At 31.8% G+C, this 14,744-nt stretch overlaps 1 protein-coding gene across 1 annotated transcript in view; it reads right to left on the bottom strand.

Moving 5' to 3' along the window:
• Positions 1–1,565: 1,565 nt before the first annotated feature.
• The window catches only part of LOC131853168 (cholecystokinin receptor-like), a 45,541-nt gene continuing 32,362 nt past the window's right edge, over positions 1,566–14,744 (bottom strand). The window contains exons 9-10 of the mRNA XM_059203992.1: positions 3,889–3,992; positions 1,566–1,600 (exon numbers count right to left, since the gene is read on the bottom strand). Coding sequence (XP_059059975.1) covers positions 1,566–1,600; positions 3,889–3,992 — 139 coding nt within the window. The remainder of the gene's footprint in view (positions 1,601–3,888; positions 3,993–14,744) is intronic.

Below are 14,744 nucleotides of genomic sequence, written 5' to 3'. Positions count from 1 at the left end.
AAGTAAGTATTTGTGGCATTTTATATATCATCTAGGTGAAGGCACAGATCAACGAGGAATATATTTTTTTATACAAACGAATCTTATTACTCTGTGTACTTAGTACTCTTACAGAACAGTAACGATGATGATTGATGATGCTTGATTGATTGATTGATGCGACTTTATCTATGTGCCCGTTCATCTGTCACAGCTTTACGTATCGGAACTATTTGAAATATTTTTCATATTCTATCATAATAAAAATATAAACACATTAATTATTTTTAAACTGATAATTTCTATAAATGATATTATAATAAAATTTTAACAGATTTTATGTAAAACAGGCAGTAAAAATTATCATTATTAAATTATGCATATATTAGGTTCTTTACCTAATATATGCATAATTTAATAATGATAATTTCTTTGAAGGTGAGAATAATTTTATTGCTTGTAGGAACTGGTCTGCTCTAATCATTTTGACTGATTCACTCTTATATAATTCTCAACCAGTCGGTTGTATATTTAATATTTTCTCTATTTGAGTATTTAATCTAATTGAGTAGTAGTTGGTAGTTTGTATTCACACACTTCAACTTAAAAATGTAACAACAAAATGATTTAAAAGAGCAACACACAAGTTTCTTGCTCATTCTTCGTGTGATGAGATAAAATTTTCCGCATGAGCGGTAGATAAAAAAAAATGTGATGACTATTCAAAAGTGCTTCAATGTAAATTTGTTTGATGAATGATTTTCTATTCTATTCTTTCTCTTGTAATAAATTCGTTCAGTTTTTCCTTAAAATAGGCAGTAGAATAAGAACCTAATTTTTATAATGTTACATTTATCTTAGTAGTAAAAAAAGGTGTTAAGGTTTACAGCTTCGAATATAAGAGATTGGTATGCCTTTTCGGTATTTACGATTTTAGTAAATAAGGTCTTATTTTCATAGGAATCAATGTAAAGAACAGGATATTGGTATGAACGCTGTTAATTAATTTTCGGGTATGAAACCTCAAATAGGTACTGTATTTTTTCAGTCTTCTTCCTTTTGCTCCAATCATTACTGTTCAAATATTATGTAATTTTGACAAATAAAACTCTATAAATATAAGATTTTTTTCACTGATTTAAAACATTTTTGCGGATATAATACAAAATATAAATAACTTTCGAAATAAAATATAATGTCAAATATATAAAAATAAAACGATTACAGAACGGCATGTAAAAATGCAAAGCACAAAATGAATTATTCTAAATACAATAGTCAATCATACAAACACACACACAGTAGATAATAAACACAATAATAAAAACAGTTAATTTAAGTTTTTTTTTATATAACTTTTGTGAGTTACTTTGGTATAAGTAATTGTACATTTGGATCACCAAACCGTCACACATAAATAAATAAATTTGTATAAAAATAACAATTCATTTATCATCCTAAATTATAAAAAAAGGAGATTACAACAACACAATAATAGACTGACCTGCGTGACAGGCCGTACAACGACAGGGGCGGGTAGCGCTGGGTGAACGCCGCTTCCGAGAGCGGTGCTTTGAGAGCCGCTGCTAAACACAATCCTCTCCCTCCAGGCCATCTAGCTCTAACAACAAAGTACCTTTCTTTAATCTCGGTAGTATATGGGTTAAAATAACGCCTCGGTTCCAATGATAGCAGGTTCAAATTCGCACGATAAAATATTTGTATTCATAAGTTTGATTGTTTGTATCGGTCTGGATGTTTATTATGTAGATTAGGTGTGTATTTATAAAAAAAAATCCTAAATATCTATATCACTATATCTGCTTAGCTTGTAAGTAGATGGCAGTATGTGAATTAACCAGGGGTTAATTCGCACACTTCTTATTGTTCTTGTTATTCTACTGTCGCTTGTCTAGTACCCATAACATAAGTTGTTCTTAGCTTGTGACTAGATAGCGCTATGTGCTGTGTAAACAATATAATTGTAAATGGACGGTAATTGTAAACAAAATAAGTTCACGTGAAAATAACAGATTCTTAGTCCCCTGGAATGATGAGGCATGAGTGATATCGCAGATGTTTTATAATATCTTGATATCCGAAGCTGTTTATGTATAAAGATGATGGTTACCTAAAAATAATATTCAACACGCATTTATACATAAAGTTCAATCATCTTATTAGAGATTCTAACTGGCTAAAGCATCTGAGATGCAGAAGGTGGGTAAAATAGTAAAAAAAACTATAAACACATGTGTGAGTGTTGCGATTTCAAGACGATAATTTGGGAGAAAGTAAATGTTGTTGTTTTGTTGTGAAAAGTACATAAAACAAATGAACAGAAAAGAACGTTTTATTTTTTGTAAATGCTCTCTCGCCGAAGCGAGAGAGCATTTACAAAAAAGGTTGTGTGGAAGAGATTGCATTAGTGATAAGACTGCCTTTTGTACGAAATTTTATTTTCAACCTTTTAATTTTGTTCGTGTCTATACACAGTGTTTACTTTAAATTTGTAATATTTATAATTATGTATATATGTAGTAAATAAGGGTATATTAAGGTTTCTTAAGGGTCGGCAACGCGCACGTGACACCCCTGATGTTTCAGACGTCCATAGGCTACGGTAACCATCTACCATCATATGGGCCGTATGCCTATTTGCCACCATAGTAGTATAAAAAAAATAAAAAAAACCACGTATTTTTAACATTTGTATGTTAAAATATAACCCTGAAGACTAAGCCTTCGTTCCCAGCAGGATATACGGCCTTAAACGAATATTGGTTCCGACTTGATTTAGATCATAAAGCGAGGCATGCATGACACGTATTTTGCTTATAAGCTATACATAGTCAGGGATATCATTCAAAGGATTGCCGCAGTATGTGCGTTCACTTAATAATAGTCTTAAATTAATCAGAAGGAAGGTTTATACAGCCTTCACAAGACGTTATGAGACTTCCCTACCAGTTAATTTGGGTTTACGCATGTACTATAGGAATATACAAAAGTGTATTTAAAAAAAAAGAGCTTATTAATGTTTTGTAATTATGTTGTATAGCCGGTACTTCAATATCTTATTGTTGTAATTCTACCTACGTTTATAATAAATAAATAGTCTCGCATTACATTGTACTTTATTAAAACCTGCTCCCGTTGTATTTATATATAAGCTAATTAATAAACGATCTTTTTTATTTTAAGGCATTAGCAAGTCATTTAACGGCCCGCCTGTTAGGTGCAGGTAGGTGGCAACCTTCGTTTATACTGTTTACCAACACGTTAAGAAATAATAACATTGGACAATTAATACAGCGCCATCTAGTCCCAAGCTATGCGGAACTTATGTTATAGGTACTAGACAACTTACAGAAATATATGTAGGTATATAACTGTGTATTTTGTAGTAAATACAACTAGATCAATACAAAAAATCATGAATACAAATGTTTGCATTGTGTCGGATTGCCGGCGAACCCTCGACTATTCGAAGCTAAGCCAAGCCAGGTTTAAAACCAAGTATATCAAACATTGGTAATCATGTTATACTCATTTTCATAAGTTGCCGTTCCTGAGAATAAGGTGTCATGTCTTCATATCCTGTAATTTAACTACTATATTTCATCTTTCAATCGAAACTCCGATTACAAAGGAAGCATCTTGATAGCCGAAATGGATATGCAGACAACTACATACAAAATTTATGGTAAAACTATGGTATTAAGGAACAAGGCTCACTTGATGGTAAGTGATTACCGTCGTCAATGAGCATCCGCAATACCTGGGGAATTGTATGTCCACTGCCAGCGTCTTAAGAAGGACCTAACCTCTTTTCTTAAAGGTTTCAATATCGCATCGGTTCGGATCCAATCAAAGATCAGATCAAAATATTGTCAACGCTAGACTAACCTGTGCGTCCGGTCTGACTGCCTCTCACAATACAAGCTGTAACCTCCTGACTTGAAGGCGGCGGAGTGGCCGGCTTATCGTTGGACTTCTCATTGAAACAACCCCTGAAATATTGTATATATTTATTACATTTTATTGATACTTAGTTCTCCGAAATAACAGTGCATGAAGATAACATTCGATATATATATACATATAACATTCGATACATATTGTTAATTTGTTTTTTAGTAAGAAAGAGTGTGATATAAATCAAACTTGTGACCTGTTCCCATGAAGCGTTTATTGCACCATTGTATTTTAAAATTACATAGGAGTACATACATCCACCCTTTTGTTTGGTGATAAAATTTGTCGCGTGATGACCGGCGCTTCTTAGTGGTCGATAGTGCGATGTTGTCTACGCAATGTTTGGTCAACCAGTGGTTGTTGAGGATGGCGCCTATGGTATAGAGCTTTATATTACTCACAGCAGATTTGCTACTATTGTTTTAATTATATTTTCAAATATATATACATTTATAGGGTATGTATATATTTATAGGGTAGTCAGAGCAATTTGAATGGTGAATACAACAAGAGCGTGAGAGCGTTGTGGTATGAAACCCGTCTTAGATGCCAACGTCCGAAATTAAAATTAACATACTATAGTCTTTAGAATAATTTTGTTAGTATTTTGTTTATAATGTATCTTTTAATATAACAAAAGAGTTGTGTATAAATAAAGTAGTACAGCAAACATGGAAATTAATATCCGGGGCTATCCGAAATAAAAAAAATACTCTTATCAAACCTAAATAATACAGACAGATGGCGGTAGGTCAACAATTTCTATTTTTGTACTCTTAACAATTTATCGTTGACATTTTGTCAGTTATTTCTTATTAAAAAAGACAAATCTGTCTATATCTTCTAAGATATAAAAGTATCCTGAAAAGGAAATACCCGTCGTAAAATATTCAAATCTTGAATGAATTTACAAAATAATTCTACCTTAGTCGAACCTTGTCAAGACATTTATTTATAGATGGCAATTTATTTTACAGATTTTCTGTACTCAGGAGGTTTTTAGGTGTAAATAAATTTATATTGTTCCGTATTCCGAACCTCCTTAGTCTAAGCAGGTTGTATCACCGGCTTGCTTACTGAAGCAAAGGGCGCTCGGTAATACTGGCCACATATAAAAACATGTGGCCACTTAAATTTCGAAAAAAAGAATAATAAAACAATTGAAAATAAGAACTGGAACAAAAAGGACGCTCCGTATTTTTATCTATATAAAACAAGATAATTAAGGAATTATTTAACACAATATAATTGTTTTTGATGAAAATATACACTGTAGAGTGCGTGGCCACTAAACAGTACTACACATCGGGACGTTCCTGAGCAAAGGTGAGTAAGTTTGGTGTTACATTGCTTACTTTGGGGTGTTCGGAGTGTGGAAGACGTTCTTCTAGGTCGAAATCGTATTTTTACTTCCTTTTCCATTAATTATTTTCTTTTCAATAAATACAGTCCACTCTCTCTTTTATATATTAATTTATAAGGATTCGTAATCCAACATATATTAAGTTGAAAGAATAAATATTATCTCTTTAATGTATAGGTAACTATTACCATTTGACCCGTTAAACTACGTACAATACATTTTGTAACAATTTTTGACCAGTGAATAGCGAAGATATTGTATTTATCATCCAAGTAAAGCTTTGAATACAATTAATTTCAAATAACTCCGCATGCATGAACGACTGTATTATGGGGGCAAGGAGATTGGTAGTAATGTGGACTGTTGATCCTATTGTTACCAATGTGCTATATCAGGTTGACCTCCACGCGGTTCCCCTTGGAAACCATCATGATAAAATACTGGTAAATTTGTTACGATGGGCTAACTGACCTGCTTTTCATGCTCATCTTCATCATCCTCCACTGGTGCCCCACCAGCATGAACCGTTAGTGCTGGCGGATGCACAATTTCATTATCATCCATTAAATAAAACGGCTGTATCCTATACGGTTCTATTTAGTTAAGTTAATTAATCTTGTAATAGCTAAATGGGTTTTACTAGCTATTACCAGAAATGAAAACGTATTTTATATTCGTAATACTTTATTGGTACGTCTTAACAGAACTGTGGCCAAGACTAGAATGAATAATTTTCTCTAAATATCGTTTACAGATCAGTTTTGTACCCTCAATATTTTAATAAAAAATATGAAACTAACTCGGTCGATATCAATAGCATTACTTCTATTTGTAATTAAACAACTCATTATTAATCAGCACATAGGATCATGTTAATATTCCATTACTATAAATATATCTACTATACAACTCTGCATAGTTATTATCGAAACTATTATAATCTAACACTTGATCTCCATTTCGTACATAACATAACACATTTTTTTTTATCAAAGTATATTAAACCGAAGTAAAGTTTATCTACTATGTTATTAAATAATATTAGAGGTATTTAAATTGTGAGCGTCGAAATCTAATAAGTTTGCCACACAAACTTATTGACACTAATTTTTATTTGCTTGAAATTTTGTCCTACTCGTAATTTATTTTTTAACCAATATTCACTTTAATGTAAATAATATAAATGGAGCAAGAGTCTCGACACCGAATGGGACAAAATCATATTGTTCCCCTGTATTGGAACAACAGAGCTGGTGCGGCTTGCAAAGCGGCTGAAAAAGCTAAAGCATGCAAATAATATAAATAAACTAATTTAATAATATTGATTGTTACATATCACACAGTGCTATCTAGTCGCAAAATAACCTGTACTTGCATCACCAATTCAAACTAGTAAATTTTTTTGTATTAGAAGTGTATTGTTTCTCTGTAATGTTAATAAATGTACACGAGAAAAAGGTCCACCGTTTATTTTAATAGCTTTTGGCTATGGAAAATAAAAGGAAAACGTGTAAGGAGTATTCCGAACACACGAAGTACATGCAATTTAGATAATACTAGCTACCCTACCCGGCTTCCCACGGATGTAAAAGTATTATATATATAAACCTTCCTCTTGAATCACTCTATGTATTACTAAAAACTGCATTAAAATTCGTTACGTAATTTAAAAGATTTAAGCGAAAAGAGTGGATACGACATCATTTTATACCATGTAAAGATTATTTCCTAAATGTTTATTATTACATTTTTTTAATGTAATTGCAATGGCAAATAGGATTTTGACTCGCTGATGGTAACTGGCAACTGCCGCCTATATACATGAACAGCCATATGGGTCATATTATCATGTGCTTCTCCTGATACCGCTCATGCTTTATCAGTCTGGAGGACTAAAATGTTAAGATTATTATACTGTAATTTCACTGCCTTTTCTACAATCAGAAACCAGCGTACAAAACAATCTATGTGTGCTGAAATATGTGAAACTGATGTACCCACGCATATCAAACTAAATTAATTTAAAAGACGAGAGTATGTTCACTCTGCGCCACATTCAAACAACTTCAGTTAAATGCGAGCATGTCAAGTAATATTGTAGTTGCCTCTGACTCGCTTATATGGAGTTACAGTCTGGGAGTATAGTTTTGTATATATTATTTATACCTGTTCAAATGTTCAGCAATTTATTTTTTATAATAAGAGATTGCATTTTATACGAAAAATCTCTTTACAAAGTTTGGCTAAGGTTAGAATAATACAAATATTTCGCCGTTTCCAAATATTAATGTATAAATTTATATATATCAGAATTCAACGTTTAAATTTATTAGATGCGTATATAAATTCAGGAAAATATTTTCGTGTATACTATTTTTTTGAGGTATTTACATTTATTTCTGTACGGCATACTGCCACCCACCTTTTTTCTTTGTAGGTAACAACATCCAACAGTCTGTTTGTGAGATTGTTTTTATCATAAATACCTTTTGTAAAGCACATTCTTATACAATATTCTTCCTAAACTATTTACAGTGCAGAAAAAAGTTTTGTTTTTATCTTTCTGGCAAGCAATGTCTATTTCTGGATACATTAGTTACGATGTTTTATCCTATTATACAAGTTTGAGTCCCTATTATACAAGTTTATATTAGGGTGGAAGGGGATTACCATTGACATTGATAGCAATGTACTAATGCCAGGTTGACCTCCACACAACCCTCAGTTAGAAATCATTATGGTTGATTGTTAGTAATTTCATTACGATGGGCCAATTATCTGACCTCACTCTTAGCTTGTCATGCTCCACTAACCCGCCAGCGTATACCGTTAGCGCAAACGTGTGTACCATTCCATTATTATTCATTACAAAATATAGAAGTATATTAATTGAATAATATTATCAGAATAGACTTTAACAAAAAACCTCAGTTGAGTTTCTTGTCAGTTATTCAGAAATGAAACTAACCTGCGTTGGACAGTTAGGAATAAATAAAACTCAAGTCTGATTGAAGTACAGAAAACGAATAAATAAATTTTTAAATTTATTTATTATTTATTGCCCTTTAGGGCATTGGTCAAAATCTGACCCAGTTAACAAAAGTACATGAAATTGTTAAGTATTAACCAACTATTAATTGTATGTAGTATTTTTTTTTTTAACCATGAGAATAAAAATTAAAGGATGAATAATAAATCGGTATTTAGTGAGCATTTGTATATATAAAATGTTTAGATAGAACAATTTCAATGAGGCATTCTATTAAATAATCAGAACAAACGATTGCAGGGTAAGAATGCATGATAGAGTCGCATTACAAACTAAAAATCCAGTTTGTAATGCGACTCTATCATGTCTCTGAACCATACCACTTAGTTACACAGTAGTTAAATTTGGTTGAAAGAAATAGAAATAGAAGTAGAAATAATCTTTATTCAAATAAACTTAATATAAGCATTTTTATTAGTCAAGTTTTTTGATTCTACCGCTCATTCCGAATGCAGATTCATCACAAGAAGAATGAGCAAGAAACTTGTGTGTTGCTCTTTTGAATAAATATTGTTTTAATTTTATTTACATTAACAAGGATTAACAATGATCTATGTTGAATGTCGCATGCCTAATGCGACAATCAACATAGAAACCATTACACACTTAATCTCTGTTTAATCAGATAATATTGCCAGCGCTATGAATTTTAAGTTAGTTATTTTCTACAAAAACATTAGTATCATTTATAAATTCTATAATAAGCTTACTCAAACTAGAATATTACGGTATTTAAAATGAAGCTCTAAAGATGATGAAATCCTTTTTAACTAATAGAATGCAAAGTGTTGAAATAAATGGTGTTCCTGGTAAAGTTTAATGATGGTACTGGTAAAGTTTAAACCTAATGTATATTGTAAGGTTCCTTATGAGTAGTAAATAAAGATTATTATTATATTATATATATAAATTACATGTCATGTTGTTTATCCGCGATGGACTTTTAAACTACGAACAGACTGCAAATTTAATTTGCACATTGTGTGCAATTTGATCCAACTTGAAAGATAAGATAGCTTACATCTCAAATTAAGGTTGTAATATTATTTTTGTTAAGAATCTTAGCCACAGCAATGCGTGGCCGGATCTGCTAGTAAATAAATAAATATATATTATATATCTCCTTTTTTACGGGGATAATACGTTCAAGCACGCCTTAGTGAAGCGTGGCTAAGGCCTATTATTGTATTATAACATAATGTATATTATAAGGTTCCTTGTGAGTAGTAAATAAAGATTATTATTATTATTATAATCAGCTAATTTGCCATGCCACTGACATTAAAAACCTCAAAAATTATAATTTAAATGGAACTGCCGTTCTCCATTTCACTGCACCTTTCTACAATCGTATATCGACACATGGAGTAATATTGAATAGGTAGAATACTATTCAATATCATTTCATTTTATCGAACCTTGTAGCCAAGAAATCGTACTCATTTCCGGCGAATGTATTTCCAGACTCGTACGACATGGGTGGATTCAATCTGTATGTTTATTACTATTTATTTATCCTTTACTGCACTATCTATACTAATATTATAAAGGTGAAGAGTTTGTTTGTTTGAAAGCGCTAATCTCGGGAACTACTGGTTCGAATTGAAAAATTCATATAGTTCTTTTGTCGAGGAAGCTTGAAGCTATATAACATTACGCTACTAGTAGAAGTAGCGTAACGTTATGTAGCTAATAAAAGCTAATAAGTAATGTTATATATATATATATATATATAATTTATATACATGTATAGGAAAGAACAATTAATATAATCTATATATGCAACATACAAAGAAATTACTGATAAATGTTGTATATGACAACACCAAGCAGTTAACACTCATTTTATTACTTCAGAATATAATCATAAAGTCTTACATGTTGTTAGTACTTGTTTCAATGTTTTTATACGCGGCTATTAGCCGCGATATCCAATCATCAATCCAATACATCAAATCAAAATAAATAAATTTTCTAAAATTGAAGTAGCCTAAGATACTCCTTATAACATTATTTATGTGCGAGTGAAAGTCCCGCAATATCGGTCCAGCTGTTTCAGAGATTAGCAATAACAAACAGACAAACTGAGTTTTTTTTTAAACTGATTCTTTTGTTTTATATGGATTTAGTGATATGTATTTATACATATAGAAAGTTTACATTTTGAATATAAATAATGACTGTCACTATTTTTTCGAACTACTCTAATGCTGTTGGCCGCAACTGGCCTTTACTGATTAATCGAATGATAGGGGCCAAGTACAGGTAGCATTCCTAACCCGCGGCAGGACTTATAGAGTGGCTGAAGGCCAACTACTGCCTGACGTATACTTACTTAGTACGTATAATACTTCAGACTGAGGGTACTGCTACGGGTTCAAACCTCTGTTCATGTCATCGTAATTTCGATTCTCGTTTGAATTGAATGGGGAATCGATCGAAAGGGGTCTCTATTTGGATGACAATGTATGTTCGTGTATAGCAATTTAAGAGACGAATACATGAGATTAGAGAGGGTGGGTGTGGTTCGGGAGATGATGATTTTTTTATATGAAATTTTTTATTCCTGAAACTTGTTTTAATATTAAATGTCAGATTTTTTTACCGTGCATATATTACGTATGGCTTCCTTATTAGTTTATGCTTGTCCAATATTCTTAACCAAAATTTTATATACACGAACTGTGTATATAAAATTTTCCAAAATAGTTCTCAAATTCGTAATGTTAAAAGGATAGAAAAATTTACGTTGTGTATACAAATCGTTTTAATTAAATATTATTTATTCTTTGTCACCACTATTGATTCTTTATTCTTCTACATAGTTTGGAAGCCTAGTGCTATTCGGGGACCAGAGTACAACGCAAGTAATACTAAGCTTTCAAACTATATCCAAACTCTATGATGCCTCGTCTAGAGGCGAAATACGTGTCGCAATATGGATGTATATCCGATTACTGTCGGACTTTGATTACTAGTGGTAAAGGTCGTAACGTTTCCAGTAGCGGGGGTAAAGTTTTAGCATTGAATATTTGTGGTCTCACACATGCTAATAGTAGCATAATAATACTAATTCATTACATTCTGTCTATCTATTTTCTCTTGTGCAAGTGCCAAGCAGATATTTGATCAGCGCAGATAATTCAATTAAATCTTATCGGTAACAAAATGGAAATCAGACTTATTAGAATCGAATAAAATGGAAAGTACCTACAAATATTATTACATAAAGTTTTTGCTATACTTTTACAAAAATTGCGCTGAAGTAGAAGTGTGAAATTTTGCGTACTTATAGTTTACATAGAGAAGGAATGCAGAATGCGTATATTTCTTTTTAAATATCTGCAAAAATGCATTAAATTAATAAAAAAACATTGCACACACTTATGTCTTTGACACACATAGTGGCATATACACAATTGTATATTAATGAAAAAAAGGAAATGTATAATTAACAGAAGACTCACAATATTAAAAATATCGAACATTATGCAATACAAAAAAAAATACCTATACAATATTGAAATATTTCCTCAATTCGTAGCATTAGAAATCGAGACTCGACGATCAATTAGGACACGTACTTTTGTGTATTAAAAATGAATTATTGCGTATAATGTATTTATCTTGTCTAAATTATTATCAAAGGCACGAGATCAAAGACGGAATGTTAATAGCTGGTTCGTGCGAATACGGAAGAATTGGTATATTTAATCAAAGGAGTTTGAAACGACTTGAATTGTTTGTCACATATAGAATTTATACTCATATTTTGTTATTATTATACTTTAACTAGCTGTGCCCGCAGTTTCACCCGCGTTAAATTTTAATATATAAATATGATTATAAAATACAGCCTATGTGTTATTCTGATAATCTATATTATTGTAAGTTTCTTCGAATTCCGTTCAGTAGTTTTTGCGTGAAAGAGTAACAAACATTAAACTTACAAACTTTCGCGTTTATGATATTATTAAGGTTTCTTTCATAACGTTCGTGGACATGACAAGAAAATGTGTATAATATTAAAAATTGAGAATAGCTGCGATTGATGAATCTACAATAAATAAATTGACTGTGATTGATTTAATGAAATTATTCATTAAAATATTTATTCGATTAATAATCTTCACTAGTTGTGTAATACTACAAGTGAAGATTATTAATCGAATAAATATTGTTAACGCTTCGTATTGATGTTCACACAAATACATCCAGCGTGCCTACTGCACCCAACTACGGCAGTGCGTTTGAAATCGTCACACCGTCCAGTCATTATTTTTGTATATTTTTTATTAACTCAATAGCGAAATCATTTTAAGACATATAGCATTTTTATTTAAAATACAAGCAAAAGTAGCATCTAACTGCCCATTTTTGGACCTTCATCGACGGATATCATCATTAAATATCATTAATCACCGAGATCGTGCATCTGCGCATCTACGCATCAAGCATTGACCGCGTGGCGAGGCGACATTCGGAACCAGTCAAGCAGAACAAAAGAATGCATACTTTGCTTGGATTGCATAACATTAAGAAGAGGACGGTCTAGCACTCATGCGCATTCAGCAAATAAGCACAGGGATCATCATCAAAGGGATCAATATATACGTAAGAAGTGTAACAGAGTGATCAGTGAGTTCGTTCCAATATTCATAATACCCACCCGTATCCATTTTATTCTTAGTTTTTGAGAAAATTGCTTTAAATTGTTACATATCCATTAAGTTAATAATTTAAACATTTAATTAAAACATCTCAGTATATAAATAACGTAATTATTTAACCATTTTACATAAATATCATTTCGTTTCACTATAATCGTATCATTTTGCACGTAGGTGTAAATGAAAATAGTAAAATCATCATTAGTCAAACATAATTTGTAGTAATATTATTATTAAATCATTACTGGCCTAGAATTTGTCTTTAGTTACAGATTTTAGATATCATTTATCATATTTATATACATTTCTACAGAGTCATTAAAGTTTAAAGTACTTAATAGGATGCTTGTTTGTTACATAGATACCTATTAATGTTTAACTATTTTTTACTCATTGCAGTGTTGCGTCGTCGACCCGCTTATCAGTTACCTGGCGGCATTAGCCGTGACTCACGCGTCACCGCTAACTACCCTTTGGTTTTATAAATTTAAGTATTGCATTATTTTTACGTACTAACCTGTATCTTTCAACTTTCACATTCTAATCAATTACATATTGTGTCTTTATTTTTATTAACTTTAAATTACTTTATCAATAGTAAATACACCTCTAAATAGTATCCAATGGATTTAAAATCTTTAATAAAAAAGCGTGGCAGCTATAAAGCTAGACTCACGCAATTTTCCTCATACTTAAATGTCATTCAATCATGTGATTCTCTTTCTAATTTACAAATTAATGAGCTTAATTTGAGATTATCCAAAATTGAAGAACTTTATTCCGACTTTGATTGCACGCAAAATGAAATAGAAAACTTATCTGAAATTCCAGATGACCAGTACAAAGACCGCGAGACATTTGAAACACAATACTTCGGCGTGATTGCTACCGCTCGAGACCTACTCACACGTTCTGCGCCTGCGATTGCTGAGACGGGTACAGGTTCGGTTGCTGGTTCGGTATCTAGGGGTTGTTCAATGCTGAAGCTTCCCGTTATTAATATACCTACCTACACAGGACGCTACCAGGACTGGTTGGAATTCCATGACACATACACCACACTCATACATACAGACAATTCAATTCCTAAAATAAATAAGTTTCATTATTTGCGTGCTGCCTTAAAAGATAGTGCTGCATTAATCATTAGTTCACTTGATTTCTCATCTGAAAATTACGACGTTGCATGGCAACTGCTGTGTGAACGCTATAACAATAAAAGATTACTAATTAATAATCACATACAGGCTATTTTCACTATTGAATGTATACAAAAGGAGTCAGCAAAAGCATTACGTAATATTATAGATACTGTCAATAAAAATCTCAGAGCTCTTAAGACACTTAAATTACCTACTGATCATTGGGACATTTTGATCATATACATAGTCTCGAGTAAACTAGATTTTATTGCAACCCGCGAATGGGAAACGCATCGTAATAGTCTGAAGGATATTCCCTCAATTCAGGATTTCCACACATTTTTAAAAAATCGCGCCGATTTACTTGAGAGTATGGAGGAATCACAACCAAAACGTAGACATAGTGATACTACATATACACGTCAAAAATCTTTCATAGCGAACTCACACTCACCTCCCACTCATTCATATGTATGTCCATTATGCAAACAGAGCCATGCTATATATCAATGTACAAAGTTTAAATCATTATCAGTCGAGATGAGAATACAAAAGGTAAAATC

Source organism: Achroia grisella, unplaced genomic scaffold, assembly GCF_030625045.1.
Source record: "Achroia grisella isolate CSIRO2021 unplaced genomic scaffold, CSIRO_AGI_Agris_v1 utg900, whole genome shotgun sequence".
Taxonomy (NCBI): Eukaryota; Metazoa; Arthropoda; class Insecta; order Lepidoptera; family Pyralidae; genus Achroia; species Achroia grisella.
Note: the sequence above shows the minus strand (reverse complement) of the source record. Positions and strands in the feature narration are given on the sequence as shown.